Source organism: Scyliorhinus torazame, chromosome 1 (assembly GCF_047496885.1).
Source record: "Scyliorhinus torazame isolate Kashiwa2021f chromosome 1, sScyTor2.1, whole genome shotgun sequence".
NCBI classification, from domain to species: Eukaryota; Metazoa; Chordata; class Chondrichthyes; order Carcharhiniformes; family Scyliorhinidae; genus Scyliorhinus; species Scyliorhinus torazame.
The window spans coordinates 345,317,052-345,341,752 of NC_092707.1; the positions used below are offsets into that span (position 1 = coordinate 345,317,052).

General features: G+C 47.6%; 1 protein-coding gene across 4 annotated transcripts in view; it reads right to left on the reverse strand.

Annotated features, from left to right (window-relative positions):
• Nucleotides 1-24,701, reverse strand: part of LOC140425519 (synaptotagmin-14-like) — a 349,470-nt gene that overhangs the window by 76,175 nt on the left and 248,594 nt on the right. For all 4 annotated transcript variants that reach the window (XM_072509927.1, XM_072509918.1, XM_072509909.1 and 1 more), the window contains one exon: nucleotides 12,872-13,321. In XM_072509927.1, coding sequence (XP_072366028.1) covers nucleotides 12,872-13,321 — 450 coding nt within the window. The remainder of the gene's footprint in view (nucleotides 1-12,871; nucleotides 13,322-24,701) is intronic.

Sequence of the window (24,701 nt, forward strand, 5' to 3'; positions counted from 1 at the left end):
CTTTGTAGCCTGTAATCTCGTGTAAGCCTTGCCATAGACTCTAGTTTGATCTGGTATTGCCTTTTGGCGTCCCTGGTGGCTTTACGTACGTCATAGAACTTACAGTGCAGAAAGAGGCCATTCTGCCCATCAAGTCTGCACCGGCCCTTGGAAAGAGCACCCAACTCAAGCACACACCTCCTCAATCCCATCCCCCTTAACCCAGTAACCCTAATTAACCTTTTTGGACACTTAGGGCAATTTAGCATAGCCAGTCCACCTAACCTGCACATTTTTGGACTGTAGGAGGAATCCGGAGCACCCGGAAGAAACCCACGCACACACAGGGAGAACGTGCAGACTCCACACAGACAGTGACCCAAGCCAGGAATCGAACCTGGGACCCTGGAGCTGTGAAGCAACTGTGCTAACCACTATGCTACCGTGATGCCCCCTCCCTGGTTTTCTTATATAGGTCAGGGTCGTCAGACTTGAATGCCTCCGTCGGGACTTCAGCAGGGAGTGACCCCTTCGGTTAAGCTAGGGGTTCCGATCGGGGAACACCCCGTATTGTCTTCTTTGGTACACAGTCCTCAACACACTTACTGACGAAGCCTGTGACAGTGGTTGCATACTTGTCTAGGTTAGCTGCTGCGTCCTTGAATATGGACCAGTCCAGACTGTCGTGGAGGATGTCGTCTGATGCCTCAGAACAGCACTGAACGCTTTTCTTGCCTGGCTCAGCTTGAGTTGCTGTTTGTAAGCCGGACGTAGGAGTATCAACTTGTGGTCGGATTTGCCAAAGTGTGGTCGGGGGATGGTGTGGTAGGCACCTTTGATGCTCTTGTAGCAGTGGTGCAGGGTGTTTGCACCTCTTGTGGGGCAGGAGATATGTTGATGGAGTTTGGGTACAACCCTCCTGAGATTGGCCTGATTGAAGTCTCCAGCCACGATTGTCATAAGGTGAGGATTTTGCCTATGATTGCACAATGTTCATCCCCATTCGTAACTCCTCAGATACAGAAGCAGTCGACGCCCATATGCAGCAACACCTGGGCAGCATTCAGGTTTGGGCTGATAAGTGCTAAGTAATATTTGTGCCATACAAGTGCCAGGCAATTACCATAAGAACATAAGAATAAGGAGTAGGCCATCTGGCCCTTCGTGCCTGCTCCGCCATTCAATGAGATCATGGCTAATCGTTTGTGGGCTCCACTTTCCGGCCCGAACACCATAACCCTTTACTCCTTTATTCTTCAAAAAACTATCTATCTTTATCTTGAAAACATTTAATGAAGGAGCCTCAACTGTTTCACTGGGCAGGGAATTCCATAGATTCACAACCCTTTGGGTGAAGAAGTTCCTCCTAAACTCAGTCCAAATCTATTTCCCCTTATTTTGAGGCTATGCCCCCTAGTTCTGCTTTCACCCGCCAGTGGAAACAACCTCCCTGCATCTAATCTATCTATTCCCTTCATAATTTTATATGTTTCTATAAGATTCCCCCCCCGCATCCTTCTAAATTCCAATGAGCACAGTCCCAGTCTACTCAACCTCTCCTCGTAATCCAACCCCCTCAAATCTGCGATTAACCTGGTGAATCTCCTCTGCACACCCTCCAGCGCCAGTACGTCCTTTCTCAGGTAAGGAGACCAAAACTGAACATAATACTCCAGGTGTGGCCTCACTAACACCTTATACAGTTGCAGCATAACTCTCTAGTCTTAAACTCCATCCCTCTAGCATTGAAGGACAAAACTCTATTCACCTTCTTAATCACGGTCTCAAACAAGAGAGAACCTAACCATTTACTCTTGACAACTGTAGCAGGCCATTGTATTTTTAACAGACTTATACCTACATCAATGAATACATGGGCTGGTTTAGCACAGGGATAAATCGCTGGCTTTGAAAGCAGACCAAGGCAGGCCAGCAGCATGGTTCAATTCCCTTACCAGCCTCCCGAACAGGTGCCGGAATGTGGCGACTAGGGGCTTTCACGGTAACTTCATTTGAAGCCTACTTGTGACAATAAGCGATTTTCATTTCATTTAAACCTGGAGATAATTTAGCTGGCCTCAATAAACAGCAGAAGGAACTTTGACCCCAGAACAAAAGGACATTGCTAAAGCATTTAGCATGATCAAACATTGATATTTGTACTGTTTCAGCCTTTACTGTGCCCTATTATAAAAATAATAAATTCTATTTAAATATAAAGGCCAGGGCATAAGTTGCCGAAGTACTGAACTAATTAGCTCACCGTGAATTGTGGCCAATGGATGAGGTCATGCATCAACTGATTAGATCACTGTGGTCATTCAAAAACCTGCCTAACATGAAAGGAACCCTGCAGCAAAGAAGGGTATAAAAAGCAGTCAACTTTAAACCAGAGAGGGGAGAAGCAGAGAAGAAAGGAAGAAGAAAGAAGACAGCTGATCTGCAGGCAGATACAGGAAGGGACGTTTGGCTGCTCAGCAGCTCCAATCAGGTGAGAATTCATCTTAAATCTCCGAGTAGAAAGCTATCCAGTCTAGCGAGATACCTCTATCCCAATGAATGGGAAAACTATCATCACTACACTACATCAGCCATACTTCATCATTTGTTTTAGTCAGCAAACAGGATACTATGAGGTGCAGATGGGAGCAGCTGGAGAAAGAGAATCTTTGTTCGCCACAGGTCAAGGAGGGAAGCCCAGGAAGACCTAGTCAAGGCAGTGGAAGCATTAAAAGCGGGAATTGATCGGGTAGAACAGAGGCTGGAGCCCCAGGGCCAGGCCATTCGGAAAGTGGAGGAGACGGTGGGGGAGCACGAGGAGCAGCGTACTTGGTTGGCAGCCGAGATTGGAATGATGCGGGAGACCCAGAAGTGGCTAAAGGAGAAGGTGGAGGACCTGCACAATTGCTCACGGAGACAAAACCTAAGAATCGTGGGGATACTTGAAGGCATCGAGGGAGCGGACACTGGCTCATATGTAACCAAGATGCTGGAGAAGCTGATGGGGGATTAGGCCTTCGACCGACCTCTGGAAGTCGACCGGGTGCACAGGGCGCTGAGGAAGACGCAAGGTGAATGAGCTGCCGAGGGCGATGGTGGTGCGGCTCCACTGATTCCTCGATATGGAGAAGATATTGAGGTGCGCGAGGTGGTGCACCTGGGAAGGGAAATAGCTCCCAGTGTACCAGGACCTGGGCGTGGACTTGGCAAAGAGGAGAGCCGGGTTCAATCAGGTGAAGGCTGCCCTCTTTAAGGGGGTGAAGTTTGGGATGTTGTACACGGTTGTTTGTCGGAAAACTTCTCTCCTTTGAGATGTTTTGTTGGGTTCGGTGGCAGGATGTTTGGGGAGCATCGGGGGTGAGTGTGCCTTGTTCCATTGTTGTTTGTCCTATGGAGGTATGCGAGATGGGGAGTGGGGGGAATTAAGTAGGGGTAGAAGGCTCAGGCGCCTTGGGCGGGGGCTGGCAGGCTAGCTGGGCGGGCTAGTTAAAGGGAGCACAGTGGGGGTGGCCAGGTGCTTAGCATAGTAAAGGGGGATAGGATTGTTGCTTTGCTCAGTGGGGGGAGGGGGGGGGGTCTGCTGACAAAAAGTGTGGTTGCTGTAGCACAGCAAGAAAAGGAGTGGTGACGGTGGGCATCCGATGGTGGGCCTGGAGGGTCGTGTGACATGAGCCGGGGGCTGGCCCAAGAAAGGTTATGGTTGATCAGCAGGGGACGGGGGAGTGGGGTGGTCACATGGGGCACCCCACTCCCCCTTGAGAGGGCTGAATGGGCGAAATTGAGGAGCTTGAAGGCGAACGTGGCCTTTTTGCAAGAAACACATTTGAAGATCGGGGATCAGACTCGGCTAAGGAAAGGGTGGGTATGGTAAGTCTTCCATTTGGGATTAGATACAAAGACGCAGGGGGTGGTGGTTGATAAATAAATGGGTGGCGTTTGAGGTGGGGAACATTGTGGTAGATTCGGGAGGGAGGTTAGTGATGGCGAGTGGGAAGCTGGAGGGGTTGCCAGTGGTTTTGATATATGTTTATGCCCCAAATTGGGATGATGTGGAGCTTATGAGGCGGGGACTCCGGACCTGGACTCGCACCAGTTGATCATGGGAGGGGATTTTAACGGGGGGGGGAGGGGGGGGGGGGGGGGCGGCGACAGTGCCCGTAGTGGAGACAGGATGTAGGGCTGTTAGCAGATGACGAAGTGTGCGAACGGGTGAGGGCCGCCATCCGGAGGTATGTGGAACTGAATGATGCGTGAGAGGTTTTGGCCGCCACGCTATGGCAAGCGCTCAAGGCAGTGGTCTGGGGTGGGTGGGGGGGGGGGGGGGTTCATATTGATCCGGGCACATAGGGAAAAGGTGCAACGAGCAGAGATGGCAAGGCTGGTGGATGAGATTCTGCGGGTGAATAGGAGGTATTTGCATGCACCAGAGGCGGAATCGTTGAATCATAGAACTTATAGTGTAGAAGGAGGCCATTCGGCCCATCGAGTCTGCAGCAGTCCTTTGAAAGAGCACCCTACCCAAGTCCACACCTTCACCCTATACCTGTAACCCAGTAACCCAGCCCACCTTTTTGGACACTAAGAGCAATTTAGCATGACCTGCACATCTTTGGACTGTGGGAGGAAACCGGAGCACCTGGAGGAAACCCACACAGACATGGGGAGAATGTGCAAACTCCAGACAGACAGTGACCCAAGGTCGGTTTTGTGAGGGCCACGAAGAATCCAGCACGAGTTTTAAGGATACAAAGTAATAACATTTATTTACAATAACATATATATATAACAGCAGCAGTAACGTCCCTTGCTGCACACTCCTTCCTCTGGTTGCAAACTGGCCAGCTTTATTTATACTTGGAGTTTACTAATGGTTTCTCCGCCCCCCTCATTGGGGAAGCTCATACTCCCACAGGATTGTGGGATTGTCATTAGTCCCCAGCCAATGGTAAGTAGGCAGGTTATAACATCCCTCCCCCGCAAAGTCCAAGGAATCCACCGAAGACCCTGGCGAAGGAGGGCGTCGGACTCGTTTTGCCGCAGGTCGGACACCATTTGCACACGGCGCTGGATCAGGCGGCGTGTAACGAGACGGAGACCGGCGCTTCCGTGATGAACGGCGCAACGGATGTACATCCACGGCCCGTGGACCCGAGGATTCCCCCTCTGATGCATCCTGTGTCTCCATCTCGGAGTCAGAGTCTGCTGCCTCCGTCATGTCAGCGTCTCTATCTCCATTCGGTTCTGTAACGACCTGCGCAGGCTTCGAGTGAGGCACCAGTGGAAGATTGTGAGGACTACCATCCCTTGTCTCTGGGGCTGTAGAAATGAGCTCCGGGGGCGGGGAATCGTTTGAGGGGATAGTCTTCTGGACCGAACGTGGTCTACATGTTTGCGCTGGAGACGACCCTGGGCTTGCACCTGGTAAGATATAGGGCCCGTTTGGCGAAAGATTACACCAGGAACCCACTGGGCACCACCAACAAAATTCCGAAGGAACACTGGGTCACCGGGCGCAAAGTGCCGAATCGGCCGGTGCCGAGAAAATCCCTGTCCCTGCCGTTCTTGTGTGCGGCGTACTTTTGCGCCAATGTCTGGGAAAACCATACTAAGGCGGGTGCGAAGTCTCCGGCCCATTAGGAGTTCTGCGGGAGCTACCCCACTCACCTCATGGGGGGTGGTCCTATACGTAATCAAAAAGCGAGCCAGTCTCGTATCCATTGATCCGGAAGACTGCTTCTTTAGGCCTCTTTTGAATGTCTGCACTGCGCGCTCTGCCAACCCATTTGAAGCCGGGTGGTAAGGGGCAGTGCGGATATGGCGTATGCCGTTCATCTTCGTGAACCTCACAAACTCCTCACTCGTGAATGGAGTGCCGTTATCCGTGACCAGCACCTCGGGGAGGCCATGCGTACTAAACGACAAACCCATCTTTTCAATTGTTGCGCAGGACGTTGTCCCCTGCATCTTATGCACCTCTAGCCATTTAGACTGGGCGTCAATTAGTAGAAGGAACATGGATCCTTGAAAAGGGCCTGCGAAATCTGCATGCAAGCGTGCCCAAGGCCGCCCTGGCCATTCCCAGTGATGTAGGGGCGCAGCTGGCGGAAGCTTCTGATGCTCCTGGCAAATGGAGCAGTTTTGGGCCACCTTCTCAATGTCGGTGTCGAGGCCTGGCCACCAGACATAACTCCGGGCAAACATTTTCATTTTGGTCACACCTGGATGCCCATTGTGCAAGTCTGTTAGTATCAGCTCCTGGCCTTTTTCCAGGACAATCACACGCATCTCCCACAAGAGGATGCCGTCTTCCACGCTGAATTCTGACAGCTTGGAGGAAAATGCCCACAACTCGCCTGGGAGCTGTCTATGCTGCCCACCATACAGGACTATGTGCCGAACCTTTGACAGGACTGGCTCTGTCTGGGTCCACTCACGGATCTGTGATGCCGTGGCAGGCAAGGTGTCCATAAAATTTAGGGTTGCAACCACCTCACCGGTCGTGGGGGTCGACATGCGGCCGGTCGATAAAGGCAATCGGCTCAGTGCGTCGGCATTTGCTATCTGCGTACCTGGTTTGTGCTCCAGAGAATACTCGTATGCAGCAAGCAACAAAGCCCAGCGCTGGATCCGTGCGGAAGCAATGGGCGGTATTGGCTTATCCTCTCTGAAAAGTCCCAGCAGAGGCTTATGATCTGTCACGATAGAGAAATGGCGGCCATACACGTACTGGTGGAAGCGTTTCACCGCAAAAACCACTGCCAGGCCCTCCTTCTCGATCTACGCGTACTTTTTTACCACTGCAGTCAATGTGCGGGAGGCGAAAGCTATCGGTCTCTCGGCCCCGTTCTCCATCTTGTGGGACAGGACGGCTCCAATACCATACGGGGATGCATCACATGTGACGAGCAAAGGCTTTCCAGGATCATAGTGGGTTAGTAACCCAGACGACGACAATTGTTGCTTTACCCGCCGGAAAGCGGTTTCTTGCGGCTGACCCCAAACCCAGGTGTGATTTTTCTTTAGCAGAAGGTGCAAAGGGGCCGGCGTAGTTGCCAGATTGGGGAGGAACTTCCCGTAATAGTTTACGAGACCGAGAAAAGAACGAAGATGCGAAGTGTCAGTCGGAATGGGGGCCTGTTGAGTTGCACGCACCTTCTCTGCGACGGGGTGCAAACCTTCGCTGTCCACCCGATAACCTAAGTAGACTACTTCCTTTGCCTGAAATACGCACTTTGTGCGACGTAAACAGACTCCAGCCTCCGAAAGGCGTCTAAGGACAGCCTCCAGATTTTCCAAATGTTCCTGCTCCGACGTCCCTGTAATCAAAATGTAATCTAAGTAGACAGCAACACATGGTAAACCTCTCAAAATGCCTTCCATAACACGTTGAAAAATTGCGCAGGCAGAGGATACTCCAAAGGGCAACCGTGTATATTCATAAAGGCCCCGGTGTGTATTAATCGTTACATATGGTCGGGAGGCAGGGTCCAGCTCCAACTGCAGGTAGGCGTGACTCATATCTAATTTTGTGAACGAGAGTCCACCTGCAAGCTTCGCGTAGAGATCCTCTATGCGAGGCATTGGATATCGGTCGAGTCGGGAGGCTGTATTCACTGTAAGTTTATAGTCGCCACACAAGCGAACTGTGGCATCTGGCTTCATTACAGGTACAATTGGAGCTGCCCAGTCAGCAAAACGGACGGGCCTGATAATACCCAAACTCTCCAAACGAGTGAGCTCCCCTTCTACCTTCTCGAGTAAGGCGTAAGGCACCGGGCGCGCCCGGAAATAGCGCGGCGTGGCTCCTGGTTCGACTTGGATACGGGCTACGGCCCCTTTTATTTTCCCCAAACCAGGCTGGAACACATCTGGGTATCGTCCTAGCACCTCAGTCAACCCTTCAGAAACTGTTTGGAGGATGTGCAAATGGCGCAACCAGTCCCGACCCAACAGGCTGGGCCCATGGCCGCGCACCACGATAAGTGGGAAACGCCCCTCCTGGCGTCCATAAACAACAGGGGTCATTGTAGTTCCTGCAATGTCCAGTGGTTCCCCCGTGTAGATGGCCAACCTGGCCTGTGAGTCGGTTAATGCAAGGGTCTGTATACCCTGCTTGATGCGGTCGAATGTCCTCTGGGCAATCACGGAGACCGCTGTGCCAGTGTCCAACTCCATCTCAAGCGGGTGGCCATTGACCCGTACTGTCACCTTAATGGGGGCCACACGGGGAGCTGCCACACAATGCAGCTGCAGGCAGTCGTCCTCCGTCTCCACGTCCTCAGGAGTAGTCGCCGAAGATTCATCCACATGGAAGGTATGGCCCCTGGGCTGGTCCCAGTTTCGGTCAGAACGACGGCGCCTCTGGCGCCCCCAGGACCGCCGTCCGCGACGGGGTCGGCGCCTACAAGTCTGACACGGACATGGCTCCTCATCCATTGGTTCTGGAGAAGGCTCCCTTCGGGGAGGAATGTCCGACGGCCACTGGCGTCGGTCCGGACATTGCCTCGCCCAAGGTACCGCAGGAGTGCGGGGGGACGTTTTCGGACGGAAGGGGTTGCGCCCAAGGCATGAACTTCCATTCCCTGTAGCTCCTGCACTCCTCGTTCTGCGCTCTCTCGGGACAATACTATTTGAATGCCCTGTTGAAAAGTCAATGTTGGGTCAGCTAACAACTTTCTCTGGGTGGCCGCATTGTTAATACCGCAAACCAAACGGTCGCGTAACATTTCTGACAAGGTCTCACCATAGTCACAGTACTCCGCAATCCTGCGTAGCCTGGATAGAAAATCGGCAAGGGATTCTCCAGGGGTCCTCTCAGCGGTATTAAACCGGTAACGCTGGACTATCGTGGACGGGGTTGGGTTAAAATGTTGCCCCACTATATTCACAAGTTCATCAAACATTTTGGTGTCCGGCGCAGCTGGGTACGTAAGGCTCCTAATCACCCCAAACGTATGCGGGCCGCAGGCGGTGAGCAATATGACCACCTGGCGCTCGTTTTCGGTGATATTGTTTGCCCGGAAATAGTAACGCATCCGTTGTGTGTACTGGTTCCAGCTTTCCAGCGCAGCATCCAAACGTCCGTACAGAGGAATGGTATAATAGAAAACAACTTCTAACCTGTATCCAACAAAAATCCAGGGAGGTGGCTTCAGTAGTGTAGACAGCTATTCACTTTAACCTTCGTCGCCAGTTTTGTGAGGGCCACGAGGAACCCAGCACGAGTTTTAAGGATACAAAGTAATAACATTTATTTACAATAACATATATATATCCTACCCGGCTCTTATTCACTCTTCTAACTTCTTCCATAGGGCAGGAGATACAAAAGTCTGAGAACACACACTAACAGATTCAAAAACAGCTTCTTCCCTGCTGTCACCAGACTCCTCAACGACCCTCTTATGGACGGATCTGTTCTCTCCACACATCTAATCCTACACTCCTGTATGCTTCACCCGATGCCTGTGTCTATGTATTCATATTGTGTTTTTTATGTTTGCCCTGTGTATTTTCTTTACATGTATGGGATGATCTGTCTGAACTGTACGCAGAACAATACTTTTCACTGTACCTCGGTACACGTGACAATAAACAAATCAAATCACAGAGCAAAGCAGATTAACTCTTCTCGTAGCTGTGGGCCACAACTCCTGCTACAAATTACAACAAAGCATATATGCAGAACAGGGCTGTCATTAGCATGCTAAAGCAATATTTTAAATCCTTGAACTAATCAAACACGAACTTTGCAATATATTCAAAGAAAGCTTGATGTTGCAAAATCTTCCACAGCATGTGATACACTGTACAATATTGCTGTGGATAGTGAGCTCACCACTGGCTGAAGAATGATCTGGTAGCTTGGACAGTTACAGACTACATTACTACATAGCATCCTTGTTTGGTTTTTGATATGTACCAAAGTTAAGTTAAGCTACGTACTTGAGTTAATTTACGTGACAGGTAAGTAATGCTTTCTGAATTTCCCTGAATAAAGGATCCTATTAGATGGGTTTATATAAATGTTCCAACAATTAACTGTGCTATCAGTAAGCCATTACTGGCATTATGAACTTAATGATATTGCACTGTGACACAAGATATTCTTGTTAATTGTATTCATATTGTCCAATAAATGCCAGAATTTGAATGTTGCTGGTAAGGCCAGCATTTATTCCCCACCCTTACTTGTCCTGGTGGTTGAATCACTGCAAGTAGTTTGGTACAGTTGTACTGAGCCACTTCAAAGAGCAGTTAAGAGTCAGCCACACTGAAATAGGACTGGAGTCACAATTTGGCAACACTGAGTAAGAATGATGGGGGCGATTCTCCGAGCCCCGCACCGGGCCAGAGAATCGCCGCTACCGCGCCATGACACCGGAGCGCGATTCTCTGAGATGCGGAGAATCGGCGGCATTTGATGCGGCGCCGGCCGCTGTAATCGGCGGGGCCGCCGATACTCTGGCCCGGATGGGCCGAGCGGCCGCGCAGATACGACAGAGTCCCGCCGGCCCCTTTCACCCCTGGTCGCTGCTGGCGGGAACTCTGCGCGAAGGGTCGGGGGGGGGGGGGGGCGGCCTGTGGGGCGGGGAAAAGCGATCCTTCACCGGGGGGGGCCTCCGATGGGATCTGGCCTGCGATCGGGGCCCACCGATCGGCGGGCTGGCCTCCCCCCCCCCCCCCCACCCCCCGGCCTACTTTGTTGCACGGCCAGCTCCTGAACACCGACACCATGTTGAGTCGGGGCCGGCACGCTGAAGAAGTCCCCCGCGCATGCGCAGGTTGGCACAGCCCAACTGCGCATGCGCGGGTTGGCGCGGCGCCCATTTGGAACCGGGGAGGGAGGCTGGAGCGGCGTGAACGGCTCCAGCGCTGTGCTGGCCCTCTTTGGGGGACAGAATCGCTCATACCCGGGCCTGTTTTGCGCCGTCGTGAAATGTGGCGGCGTTCACGACGGCGCAAACACTTGGTCTCCATTTTGGAGAATCACCCCCGGGAGGTTTCTTTCCTGAGAAGACAATAGTGAAATGGTTGCATTTTTACAACAACAATTGTGGTATCATGGTCACTTTAAAAAAATAAATTTAGAGTGTCCAATTCATTTTTTCCAATTAAGGGGCAATTTAGCGTGGCCAATCCACCTACCCTGCACATCTGTGGGTTGTGGGGGCGAAACCACGCAAACACAGGGAGAATGTGCAAACTCCACACGGACGGTGACCCAGAGCCGGGATCGAACCTGGGATCTCAGCGCCATGAGGCAGTAGTGCTATCCACTGCGCCGCCTCATCATGGTCACTTTTAATGATATCGGGTTTTTTTTACAAATTTAGAGTACCCAATTATTATTTTTTTTCCCAATTAAGGGTCAATTTAGCATGGCCAATCCACCTAACCGGCACATTTTTGGGTTGTGGGGGTGAAACCTACGCAGACATGGGGAGAATTTGCAAACTCCACACGGACAGTGACCCAGGGCCAGGATTCAAACCCAGGTCCTCAGTGTCGCAGTCCCAGTGCTAACCATTGTGCCTCACGCCGCCCCCTATATCGTGTTTTTTGTTAATGTTTTCAGATCTTTTAATAACTGAATTCAAATTCTCAAATTGTCATTGTGGGATTTGGACTTCATTAGTCACCTAGATAGCTAGTGCAAAGGTACATTACATGTTCCATGATAAAAGCACTAAAAATGGGCCAAAAATATTTTTCAAAAATGATTTCAATAATTATTCCAGTACTTACTGAAGATGACAAATGGAGTCCATGGTGTCTAACTTGTTGATCATAAGCTGCAAACTCAGCAATACAGTCTAGGAAAGACTTAGTACTGCAAGGTTCTGGAGGGTTATTTCACTTGTGGAAATATACCTTAACATAAAGTGCTATCGTCACAAAATGAGAAATGAGTATAAGAGGAAAAAATGTAATCCAGAAAAGTGCTAAATAATGGAAAAATAAACATTGTCATTTAATATTACTTAACTTGCGTATTTTGTTTGACCAGTCAGCCCTATTTTCACTGATGAGGTAACTTTGCTAATCAACTGTATAACGGTTAGGATAAGTCCTCATTGATCAGCCACACAAAGCTTTAAGTGTCCTGAGAAGAATTAGCTGCTTTGATCTCAACAGTGCCCAGAGTTCACTTGAGAATCACTAAACTTTGGCTTCTGTGATCTTTCACTTAAATTCTATGGGACTGGATAAGTGGGATAACGTATGTCGTTATAAGAATGGGGTGTTCCAGGTAAACCGAGATCACTGAATTGTTACAGTGCAGCAGGAGGCTGTTCATCCCATTGTTTATGCACCAGATCTCTAAATGAGAAATTCTTTTAGTGTCATTCTCCTGCCTTCTCCCCATAACCCTGCACATTCTTCCTGTTCAGATATCAATCTAATTCCCTTTCGAATGCTTCAATTGAATCTGCCTTCACCATACTCTTTAGCAATGCTTTCCAAACCGTAACCACTCATTGCGTTAACAGGTTTTTCCTCATGTTTCTTTTGAAATCATTTATGGATTTCTTAGAAGTTTATGAATTTATGGATGTCACAAAATATTATAATTTAGCTCACAAAAAACATTTCTGTTAGCACTCATTGTTATATATGTAGGTTATGAAAAGTCATGGCATCTGATTAGTTTGTATAGCTTGTCATTTTGAAGACCATATGTAGAGGAGGTGTTGCAGAAAATCAAATCAAAATATAACCGTTGTTAATTGGCATGTAAGAAAGTAACACACAATTGTTTTCATGCTTGAACCATTATACAGTGGTTCTGGTAGACTTATTGCATTGATCAAACTTTAACCAATAAATTGGTAGAGCACAGTAAATTTACAATTAATACAACCATTTCATTTTTATTTGAATTACTTACAGTGAGGCTGCCACAGGGATCCAGCACAATTGGAACGGACATCTTGCCTTGTAGATTTAGCTTGGTGAGATAGAATACCTTTTCACCAACAATCCTTTCTTTTTTCATGCGACGTATACTGTAGAGCCTAAATCGCACTGCATAATTACCAATCATCTCAGACTCAATACGATTAAACCTAAAGGCCTCTGTGAAGACAGGACAAGGCCCTCGCTGGACACTTGTTTTTGATCTTTGTTTCTTTGTGGGAAGAAGCACAAGATGTACTTGCCATGAGCTGTTACCAGTTCGACTATATGTTGGAATGTCTGTAACAGCTGTTACTGTTACCAAAAGTTTCTGTGCTTGTGAGTCAAAATCAAAAGTGACATCCAGTGTTCCATACTTTGATACAGGTTCTGGATCGTAAGCTTTTGGTAGCTGTGCAGAAGATCCTCTAGCTGACATGTCCTATAGAGTATAAAAAAAAATACAAATAACTTCAACTCTTACAAAGTTAAGTCATTTTTGGCACAGATATTACCTCCCTTCCCGCCACAGATATATCAGCTCTTTAATCTCGGTATTTCCAGTAAGTCAGTACACCATAGGTGAACTACTGAACCTGCCTTTCACAACTTCTTTGTTCACGTATTCGCTTACCCGTGCATAAGCCTCAGTAGACTGCATACTCTTTGCGTGAACAATTGTTCATTTGTCCGCATTTTCTTTCCCTGCGGAAACGGCAGCTATGATGGAGCAGATACCTCAATGTGTTTTAACGGGGGGGGATGGTGTTGAAATTTCTGGAAATACATTCCCCCATTAGTCTGGGCGTGGACATTTAATTTTCTTTTCATTACTCACCTATCCGAAAGGGGTGAAGAGCGGTGTCTGGAATTGTTGTGGCTGAAGTGCAGCCCAAATGGAGAGATTAAACAGGAAATGTCGGAATCTCTTGGTCGAGAGCTACAATAACTACCCTGTTCAATTTTGAAATGTTTACCGATTTTGTCTGCCAGTTTTGAGATAATTCATGTTTTTCTTAAATGAGAATCGCCTCTTTTTAAATTTTCAATACACATCTTATAATGTTCAGAGGCTCCCCCTGTCTGTCATGTATAAGTACCACAATTTGCTGTACACAAACCAATCCCGTCCTCGCATCGCTGGAACTATCTAATTGACACCCATTGAAAAGCAAGTTCATCATTTGCGAGATTTCGTGGAAACGTAACCTCAGCAAGTAGCGGGACTGTACTGTACTAAGCAGCATGATTTCTCATAATACACTTTATTTGTATGCAAACTATTTCTTTAAATCAGTAGTTAGGCAGAATGTTGTAATAGATATAGAGGTAAAGTAACAATACAAGTAACTTTACATATTCAATCATTGAATGCTTCTAAATATAACATATGAAAACTGTAGTCAATGTTATAAAAGATGTCATACCCCCATTTATCTTTTTCAGCACATGCATCTTTCTCTTAATTGATGCATGCCCCATCAAATCTTTTCAGTAATTCTCCTCTGCTGTTCCATGCCTTAAGAGGCCCTCAGTACTTTCAACCACATTTTGCCTCAAATGCAACTAGAACCCCGTTCTAACCTACATAATCCTAAAAGCATTCTTTTTCCTTAGTGCTCACAGACCCGTTTGTCCTCATTCCCTCTAAAATTCAACCTTTGAGTATCCCCATGCCATACTGTTATAATTCTTTGTTCCCGCAAAAAGAGGTATGGAGGTGCCCACACTCTGCATTCTTGTGAAACACAATGACAGGTTTGTTAAGATGTTGCTCATATAATCACGATGGTGACCAAAGCCCGCACACTCTACTGACGACACTACACATCACGTGATGCAGAACCAGCAAGAATTTATTCCCAGATACATAACACTCCACCCTCGTCCCTTCATTAGTGCAATGACAACAATTAACATTTATACAACAGATCTCTTGACAGGTTATTTCTATACATATATGCATTTCAAAAAGACAGTCTATATGGTGGACAGTCTATTCCTTTTTAGTAGAATTTAGCGTTCTTGAACTTGGCTACTCGCGACCTCAGAAGTATCCTCATTCCTTTCTGTAGATGGTTCTTCCTGAGTAGTACAATAGCGTCTGTCACTACAGGCATTGAAAAGTCGTCAGAAACAGAATCTGAACTTGCCACTGTCTCTGGTCTCCATTCCAAAGTATAGGTCTTCAGATCTTCCAAAGGTAGAACCTCTTGATAAGTTTCTGCAAACTCACTTTGTGCAGCAAGTAACTGATCAGCATGATGCGCCAAACTCTTTCATTGCCCGTCTGTATAGTGTATGATATTGGACCCTGTCTTTGCTCTAACTATTTCTTGTTAGGGTGGCATGGTGAAAAAAATGAAAAATGAAAATCGCTTATTGTTACAAGTAGGCTTCCAATGAAGTTACTGTGAAAAGCCCCTCGTCGCCACATTCCGCCGCCTGTTCCGGGGGGGGGGGGGGGCTGGTACGGGAAGTGGTGGCACAGTGATTAGCAGTGCTGCCTCACAGCACCACGGACACGGATTCAATTCTGGCCTAGTTGTGTGGTGTTTGCACTTTCTCCCTGTGTCTGCATGGGTTTCCTCTAAGTGCTCCGGTTTTCTCCCACAGTCGAAAGATGTGCAGGTTAGGTGGATTGGCCATACTAAATTGCCCCTTAGTGACCAACGGTTAGGTGGGATTACAGATGGAGTTCAACTCCAGTAATAGAGCCTAGTGAATCTTCGAACACCTTCTCGTACACCTTCCGAAGTTATTGGAAGTTGCTCTTTAAATCCACTAATTGATTGACTGCTTCCCAGTTAAGCCTAATTTTAGCCATCTTCTGCCGAATAGTGCAAGCAAGTTTCCACGGGCAACGTGAAGAGGCAAATTTGCTGCCTGCCCATTTGCTTCTACTTTCATCATAATGCATCCTTTTAATTCTGCAACCTCTTTGGTGTATGTCCCAAGGATCACACTGGATGGTTTTAAAGGCAGATGCCTCAGCCTTTGATGATAAATAGTCACAGGTATTTGGGAAACTGCTGCGCCTGTAAACACTTCAATTTTAATTTCATGACCTTCAAGTTTTGGATATGCCCAAAAACGTTGATTTCCCTGCATTGACAAAATACCTAGCTTATACTCTTTCAGTAATCCGTTTCACTTTCTTTTGAATGAGTCTCATCGACTAAGTCAGGGCTTTTCAAAGTGTGGGTTGCGACCCAACCGGGTGTTGAGAGGGTTGCGGAGCGATCTATTGCGGTGTTCTCGCGGTGGTCCTGATAGTGGGAGAAGCACCCAATGGTTGCTACCAGCTTTTAAATTGAGAATGCCGCCACGACCGGCTTTTAAATGCAAACGATGCAGTCTTCCAGCCAGAAGCAGCAGCAAAAAGCAGGTCACACACTTGGCACGTACACTTGATGTCAAGCATCCTGTATGTCTGTGCTTTTGTTGCAAAATCACAGAGAAGATCTTCCTCCATTTTCTAGCTGCGAGCAAGCAAGGCAACAGGACTATGAAGATGGATCATTTTGTTATAAGGAAGAGAGGGCCAGAGACTAAAACAGACAATGTACCTCCTGGCCAGGATCTCACAATTGAAACTGCTGGAGAGAGCTGCTCAGGAGCATCTACAGGATGACAAAGGAGTGCTAGTGTTAGCTCTGTACAGAGCTCCAGGGCCTCTAGTGAACAGCCAACAAAGAAAAAACTGAAATCAGGAACAAAGCAGTACAAAGGTGATTTCTTGAGGTCTGGCTTTGTTAATCGTGCCAATGCAAATCAGGATGCAAAGCCCATGTGTGTTATATGCAGGGAAGTACTGGCAAAGGAGAGGCAGTGGTGGGTTCTATTGTCACTAGACTGGTGATCTAGAGACCCAGGGTAATACGCTGAGGACCAGGGTTTGTGTCCTGCAGATGGTGGAAATTGAATCCAATAAATATCTGGAATTAAAAGTCTAATGATTACTATAAAACCATTGTCAATTTTTGTTAAAACCCAACTGGTTCACTAATGTCCTTTAGCGAAGGAAATCTGCAGTCCTTATCTGATCTGGCCTACATGTGACTCCAGATCCACAGCAATGTGGTTGACTCTGAAATGCCCTCTGAAATGGCTTAGCAAGCCACTCAGTTGTATCAATATTGTAGTCTGGCATTGTGTGTCACTGGAAGTCACAGAAGTCAATAAAAATGAAAGAAACCGGACGGACCACCACCCAGCATCGACCTAGGCACTGGAAACAACAACGGCAAACCCAGACCTGCCGACCCTGAAAAGTACTCCTTACTAACATCTAGGGGTTTGTGCCAAAATTGGGAGAGCTGACTCACAGATCAGTCAAGCAACAGCTTGACAGAGTAATACTGACAGAATCATACCTTGCAGATAACATCCCAGAGACCAATATCACCATCTCTGGATGTGTCCTGTCTCATCGTCAGGACAGACCCAGCAGAGGTGGTGGCACAGTGGTATACAGTCGAGAGTGAGTTGCCTTAGGAGTCCTCAACATCATCTGCGGACCCCATGAAGTCTCATGGCTTCAGGTCAAACATGGGCAAGGAAACCTCCTGCTGATTACCACGTGCCATCCACCCTCAGCTGATGAATCAGTACTCCTCCATGTTGAACACCACTTGGAGGAAGCATTGAGGGTGGCAAAGGCCAGAGTGTACTCTGGGTGGGGGACTTCATAGTCCATCATCAAGAGTGGCTTAGTAGTGCTACTACTGACGGAGCCCTAAGTAACATAATGCTAGACTGGGTTTGCGACAGGTAGTGAGGGAACCAACATGAGGGAAAACATACTGGACGTCATCCTTACCAACCTGCCTACCGCAGGTGCATGTCTATGACAGTATCAGTAGGAGTGACCACCGCACAGTCCTTGTGGAGATGAAGTCCTGTCTTCACTTTGATAATGCCGTCCATCTTGTTGCGTGGCACTACCATCGTGCTAAATGAGATAGATTCAGAACAGATCTTGCAACTCAAGATTGGGCATCCATGAGGCGTTGTGGGCCATGAACAGCAGCAGAATTATACTCAGTCACAATCTGTAACCTTATGGCCCGGCATATCCGCACTCTACCATTATTACCAAGCCAGGGGATCAACCCTGCTTCAATAAAGAGTGCAGGAGGGCATGCCACGAGCAGCACCAGGCATACCTAAAGATACTACTTGCATGCCAAACAACATAAGCAGCAAGTGATAGCCAGGGCTAAGCGATTCCACAACCAACAGATCAGATCTAAGCTCTGCGATCCTGCCACATCCAGTCGTGAATGGCAGTGGGCAATTAAACGCCCAGGAGGAGACTGCTGGAGGAGACTGCACAAATATCCGCAACCTCAATAATGGAGGAGCCCAGCACATCTGTGCAAAAGACAAGGCTGAATAATCTTCAGCCAGAAATGCCGAGTGGATGATCCATCTCGGTCTCCAAGGTGTCCCCAGCATCACAGATGCCAATCTTCAGCCAATATGGTTCACCCCACGTGATATCATGAAATGGCTGGATACCGGAAAGTCTTTGGGCCCTGACAATATTCTAGCAATAGTACTGAAGACTTTTGTTCCAGAATTTTCTGCACCCATAGCCAAACTGTTTCAGTACAGTTACAGCACTGGCATCTACCCGGCAATGTGGAAAATTGCCCAGGTATGTCCTGTACACAAGAAATAGGACAAATAAAGTTGAGTCAATTACCAACCCATCAGTCTACTCTTCATCATCACTCAGCTCCTGACCTCATTACAGCCTTGGTTCAAACATGGACAAAAGAGCTGAACTCCAGAGATAAGGTGAGAGTGACTGCCCTTGATATCAAGGCAGAATTTGATCATATATGACATCAAGTAGCCCTAGCAAAACTGGAGTCAATGAGAATGAGGGGGATAACCCTCCACTAGTTGGAGTCATACCTAGCACAAAGGAAGATGGTTGTGGTGGTTGGAGGTCAGTCACCTCAGTCCCTCTTGGGCTAGAAGGGGTCATGAAAAGGCATTGGCAAATAGGGTTAAGGAAAATCCCAAGGCTTTTTACACTTACATAAAAAGTAAGAGGGTAGCCAGGGAAAGGGTTGGCCCACTGAAGGATAGGCAAGGGAATCTATGTGTGGAGCCAGAGGAAATGGGCGAGGTACTAAATGAATACTTTGCATCAGTATTCACCAAAGAGAAGGAATTGGTAGATGTTGAGTCTGGAGAAGGGGGTGTAGATAGCCTGGGTCACATTGTGATCCAAAAAGACGAGGTGTTGGGTGTCTTAAAAAATATTAAGGTAGATAAGTCCCCAGGGCCGGATGGGATCTACCCCAGAATACTGAAGGAGGCTGGAGAGGAAATTGCTGAGGCCTTGACAGAAATCTTTGGATCCTCGCTGTCTTCAGGGGATGTCCCGGAGGACTGGAGAATAGCCAATGTTGTTCCTCTGTTTAAGAAGGGTGGCAGGGATAATCCCGGGAACTACAGGCCGGTGAGCCTTACTTCAGTGGTAGGGAAATTACTGGAGAGAATTCTTCGAGACAGGATCTACTCCCATTTGGAAGCAAATGGACGTATTAGTGAGAGGCAGCACGGTTTTGTGAAGGGGAGGTCGTGTCTCACTAACTTGATAGAGTTTTTCGAGGAGGTCACTAAGATGATTGATGCAGGTAGGGCAGTAGATGTTGTCTATATGGACTTCAGTAAGGCCTTTGACAAGGTCCCTCATGGTAGACTAGTACAAAAGGTGAAGTCACACGGGATCAGGGGTGAACTGGCAAGGTGGATACAGAACTGGCTAGGCCATAGAAGGCAGAGGGTAGCAATGGAGGGATGCTTTTCTAATTGGAGGGCTGTGACCAGTGGTGTTCCACAGGGATCAGTGCTGGGACCTTTGCTCTTTGTAGTATATATAAATGATTTGGAGGAAAATGTAACTGGTCTGATTAGTAAGTTTGCAGACGACACAAAGGTTGGTGGAATTGCGGATAGCGATGAGGACTGTCTGAGGATACAGCAGGATTTAGATTGTCTGGAGACTTGGGCGGAGAGATGGCAGATGGAGTTTAACCTGGACAAATGTGAGGTAATGCATTTTGGAAGGGCTAATGCAGGTAGGGAATATACAGTGAATGGTAGAACCCTCAAGAGTATTGAAAGTCAAAGAGATCTAGGAGTACAGGTCCACAGATCACTGAAAGGGGCTACACAGGTGGAGAAGGTAGTCAAGAAGGCATACGGCATGCTTGCCTTCATTGGCCGGGGCATTGAGTATAAGAATTGGCAAGTCATGTTGCAGCTGTATAGAACCTTAGTTAGGCCACACTTGGAGTATAGTGTTCAATTCTGGTCGCCACACTACCAGAAGGATGTGGAGGCTTTAGAGAGGGTGCAGAAGAGATTTACCAGAATGTTGCCTGGTATGGAGGGCATAAGCTATGAGGAGCGATTGAATAAACTCGGTTTGTTCTCACTGGAACGAAGGAGGTTGAGGGGCGACCTGATAGAGGTATACAAAATTATGAGGGGCATAGACAGAGTGGATAGTCAGAGGCTTTTCCCCAGGGTAGAGGGGTCAATTACTAGGGGGCATAGGTTTAAGGTGAGAGGGGCAAGGTTTAGAGTAGATGTACGAGGCAAGTTTTTTACGCAGAGGGTAGTGGGTGCCTGGAACTCACTACCGGAGGTGGTAGTGGAGGCAGGGACGATAGGGACATTTAAGGGGCATCTTGACAAATATATGAATAGGATGGGAATAGAAGGATACGGACCCAGGAAGTGTAGAAGATTGTAGTTTAGTCGGGCAGTATGGTCGGCACGGGCTTGGAGGGCCGAAGGGCCTGTTCCTGTGCTGTACATTTCTTTGTTCTTTGTTGTTGTTTGTCCCGGGACATCACAATAGGAAGCTCCTCGGGGTAGTGTCCTCGGCCCAACTATTTTCAGCTGCTTCATCAATTTCCTTCCTTCCAAGATAATATCAGGTGCAGGGATGTTCGCTGATGATTGCACAATGTTCAGCACCATTCATGACTCCTCAGACACTGAAGCAGTCCACGTGGATATGCAGCAAGACCTAGAACATATCCAGGCTTGGGCTGACATGTGGCAAGTAACATTCGGACCACACAATGCCAGGCAATGGCCATCTCCAATAAGAGGGAATCAAACAATTGCCCTTTACATTAAATGGCATTACCATTGCTGAATTCCCCCATCATCAAGATCTTGCGGGTTACCATTCACCACATACTGAACAGGACTAGCCATAAATACTGTGGCTACAAGAGCAGGTCAGATGCTAGGAATCCTGAGGCGGTAACTCACCTCCTGACTCCCCAAAGCCTGTCCACCACCTATATGGCACAAGTCAGAAGTGTGATGGAATATTCCCCACTTGCTTGGATGAGTGCAGCTTCAACAATACTCAAACAGCTCGACACCATCCAGAACAAAGCCGCCTGCTTGATTGGCACCCCTTTCATAAGTTTTCACTCCCTCCACCACCCACGCACACTAGCAGCAGTGTGTATCATCTACAAGATACCCTGCAGGAACTCACCAAGGCTCCTTAGGCAGCACTTCCCAAACCCACAACCACTACCATCTAGAAGGACAAGGGCAGCAGATACACGGTACAGATACACCACCACCTGGAGGTTCCCCTCCAAGTCAATCCTGACTTGGAAATCTTCACTGTCGCTGGGTTAAAATCCTGGAACTTCCTCCCTAATAGCACAGCAGGTGTACCTACACCACATGGACTGCAGCAGTTCAAGAAGGTATTTCACCATCATCTTCTCAAGAGCAATTAGGGATGGGCAACAAATGCTAGCCTTGCCAACAAAGCACACATCCAGTAAAACTGAATTTGAAAAAAATTAGAGTTTAAAAACTTCAAAGATATTTGAAGATTAGGCATGGCGAATTCAAGGACAAGCCTCTTGATTTTTTTCAAAGGATGAAGCAAGAACTTAAATTATCAGCTGATGTCCTTTGCAGAAATCTAACATTGAACGACAAAGCACAATTAGCCTCTTACATGGTAGCTTACCATGTAGCTAAGGAGAAAATGCCCCACACTACAGCAGAGAGGTTAATTCAACCTGTAGCATTTGATATGGCTCATAGTCGTAAATGAGGCCACTGTACAACTGAAATGCATCCCACTTAGTGATAACACAGTGGTTTGCCGAATTTGTTATATTGCTGAGAATTTAGAAATCTTTCCCCTTATATGACTGAATATTTCAATTTTTCGTTCAAGCAGGGGCCCATGCAGTTGACAAACCTGGAAATCACCTTTCCCTGCAGCCTGCGTAGCTTCGCCACATGCGCAGTTGTTCCAGCCAGATATCATTCACACCAAAACAAGCAAGTCTGCACCGACTGTCAGTCTTCTTACTCAGAGTTGCGGTCGAAAACTTTTCTTAAACATTCACAACGGCGGCAGTGCTTCGCCTGAGTGCGTGTGTGTGTAAGAGTCCAGTCCCAAGAATCTTCCGTTGCTCCCGATGCCGCTCCACAATTAGTCGATGAAAACCTTCTTTCCAACGATTTTTCTGCCACAATCCCCATCGCCCGTTTTCTCTCCTGCTATATTTTTCTGTTGCCACAAAGAAAAAGGTATAGTGGTGCCCACATTCTGGATTCTTGTAAAACACGATGAGAGGTTTATTAAGGGTGTTGCTCAATCAAGATGCTCAAACCCCACGCAAACGCTCTCCTAACATCATTGCACATCACATGATGCAGAACCAGCATGAATGTATCTCCAGATACAAAACACATACACACCCAGAGTACCCCAACAACGTAGGTACCATCTCACTCCTACATTTAGTCTTCTTCAATGCTCACAGGTCTCTTCTGTTCCAATCTCTCTCTACTCCATTGGTGCTCTAAACACTCAGCCTCTTCAGTTCCCGACCAGTTCCCTAATCTCTGAATCTTTTCAGTTTGCAGGCCTTCTCGTAAATGCACCTCACAAACTTCACTACAGATTGTTCGTGCCAACCACCCCATGCTATTATTATTATTATGCCCATCCCACAAGTCACACAACCTTCTGAGAGAAAAAAAAATATCCTCATCTCTGTCCTAAAAGAGTGATTCCTAATTTTAAAACAGTGCCCCTTACTTCTGGACTCACCCACGAAGGGGAAATATTCTTTCCATGTCTACCTTGTCAAAACCATTCAGGATTTTATATTCTTCAATCACTTTTCAAAACTCCAGTGGAAACAAGTCCAAATCTGTCCAATCTATCCTCATAAGACAATCCACCCATTTCTGGTATCACTCGAGTGAACTTCCTCTGAACTGCCTCTAACGCATTTACATCCTTACTTAAATAAGGAGGCCAAAACTGCCGGTGGCCTTACCACTGCCTGATTATAATAATCGCTTATTGTCACAAGTAGGCTTCAATGAAGTTTGTGTGAAAAGCCCCTAGTCGCCACATTCCAGCGCTTGTTCTGGGAGGTCGGTACGGGAATTGAACCCGCACTGCTGGCATTGTTCTGCATTACAGTCAGCTGTTTAGCCCACTGTGCTAAACCAGCCCCTGCTGATTGTCGTGTGTTTCAGCAGACCATCCTGTAAAGACGCCCCCACAGATCTGTTGTCGGCACTCCATACAGGCAAGACCCCGATGTCTCAACAAGATTTTCCCCTATGTGTGAATGCCATACAAAGACATTAATGACAAAGCAAAGGATAGGTGATTGAATAGGAAAAGACACTTACAGAATCAGTCCAGCAGAAACAATGTGAAAACAAGTAAGAAACAGAAATGAGATGATTTTGGTATTTGGCGTTCATTGCAAAGGACGTGGGTGGTGAGGTAAAGCATCAAACGTTGAAACATTATTACTTAGCAAAGATAGAAATAGAATATGAGTATCATTACTATTTAATGAGGTGGGAAGAGGCAGGAACTCTCACAACATTTAAGAAGCATTGAGATGAACACTTGAAATGTCATAACATACAAGACTATTATGGGCCAAGTATTGGAAAATGCAATTTAAATAGATAGATGTTTGATGGCCGACACAGACACAATGGGCTGAAAGGCTTGTTTCGGTGCTGCAAAACTCTCTGGGCACAATCTAACGGGAGAAGTATTAACTGGGGTAGCGAGTGCAATTTGCCGGATGCTTCCCGATGGCCGACGCAGCAAAACCGCGACTGGTGTCTAACTTTAATTAGGGCCAGTAATGATTCCCCCATGGGTTTCACAGCGGAAACGGCTTTCCAGCCAGCTGATTCACCTGACAGCTCCCCGCTAATGAGGGGGAGCAACACATATGGGCGGCACGGTAGCACAGTGGTTAGCACTGTTGCTTCACTGCGCCAGGGTCCCAGGTTCGATTCCCGGCTTAGGTCATTGTCTATGCGGAGTCTGCACGTTCTCCCTGCGTCTGTGTGGGTTTCCTCCGTGTGCTCCAGTTTCCTCCCACAAGTCTCGAAAGACATGCTGTTAGGTAATTTGGACATTCTGAATTCTCCTTTTCTGTACCCGAGCAGGCGCCGGAATGTGGCGACTGGGGGCTTTTCACAGTAACTTCATTGCAGTGTTAATGTAAGCCTACCTGTGACAATAAAGATTATTATTATTATTAAACCGCTCCCTCCGAGCAAACCCCAGGCAGCACACAGCCATGCCACCACATTGACCAGCCCACGTTTAAGTGATGCCGATCTGGCCCGATTATTGGATGCGGTGGAGTCGCGGTGGGACACCCTGTTACCCGAGGGGGGTCGGAGGGTCAGCCACAGGTCAGCTGGTGCCACCTGGGAGGTGGTGGCAGCGGCCATCAGCTCGAAGTGTAACC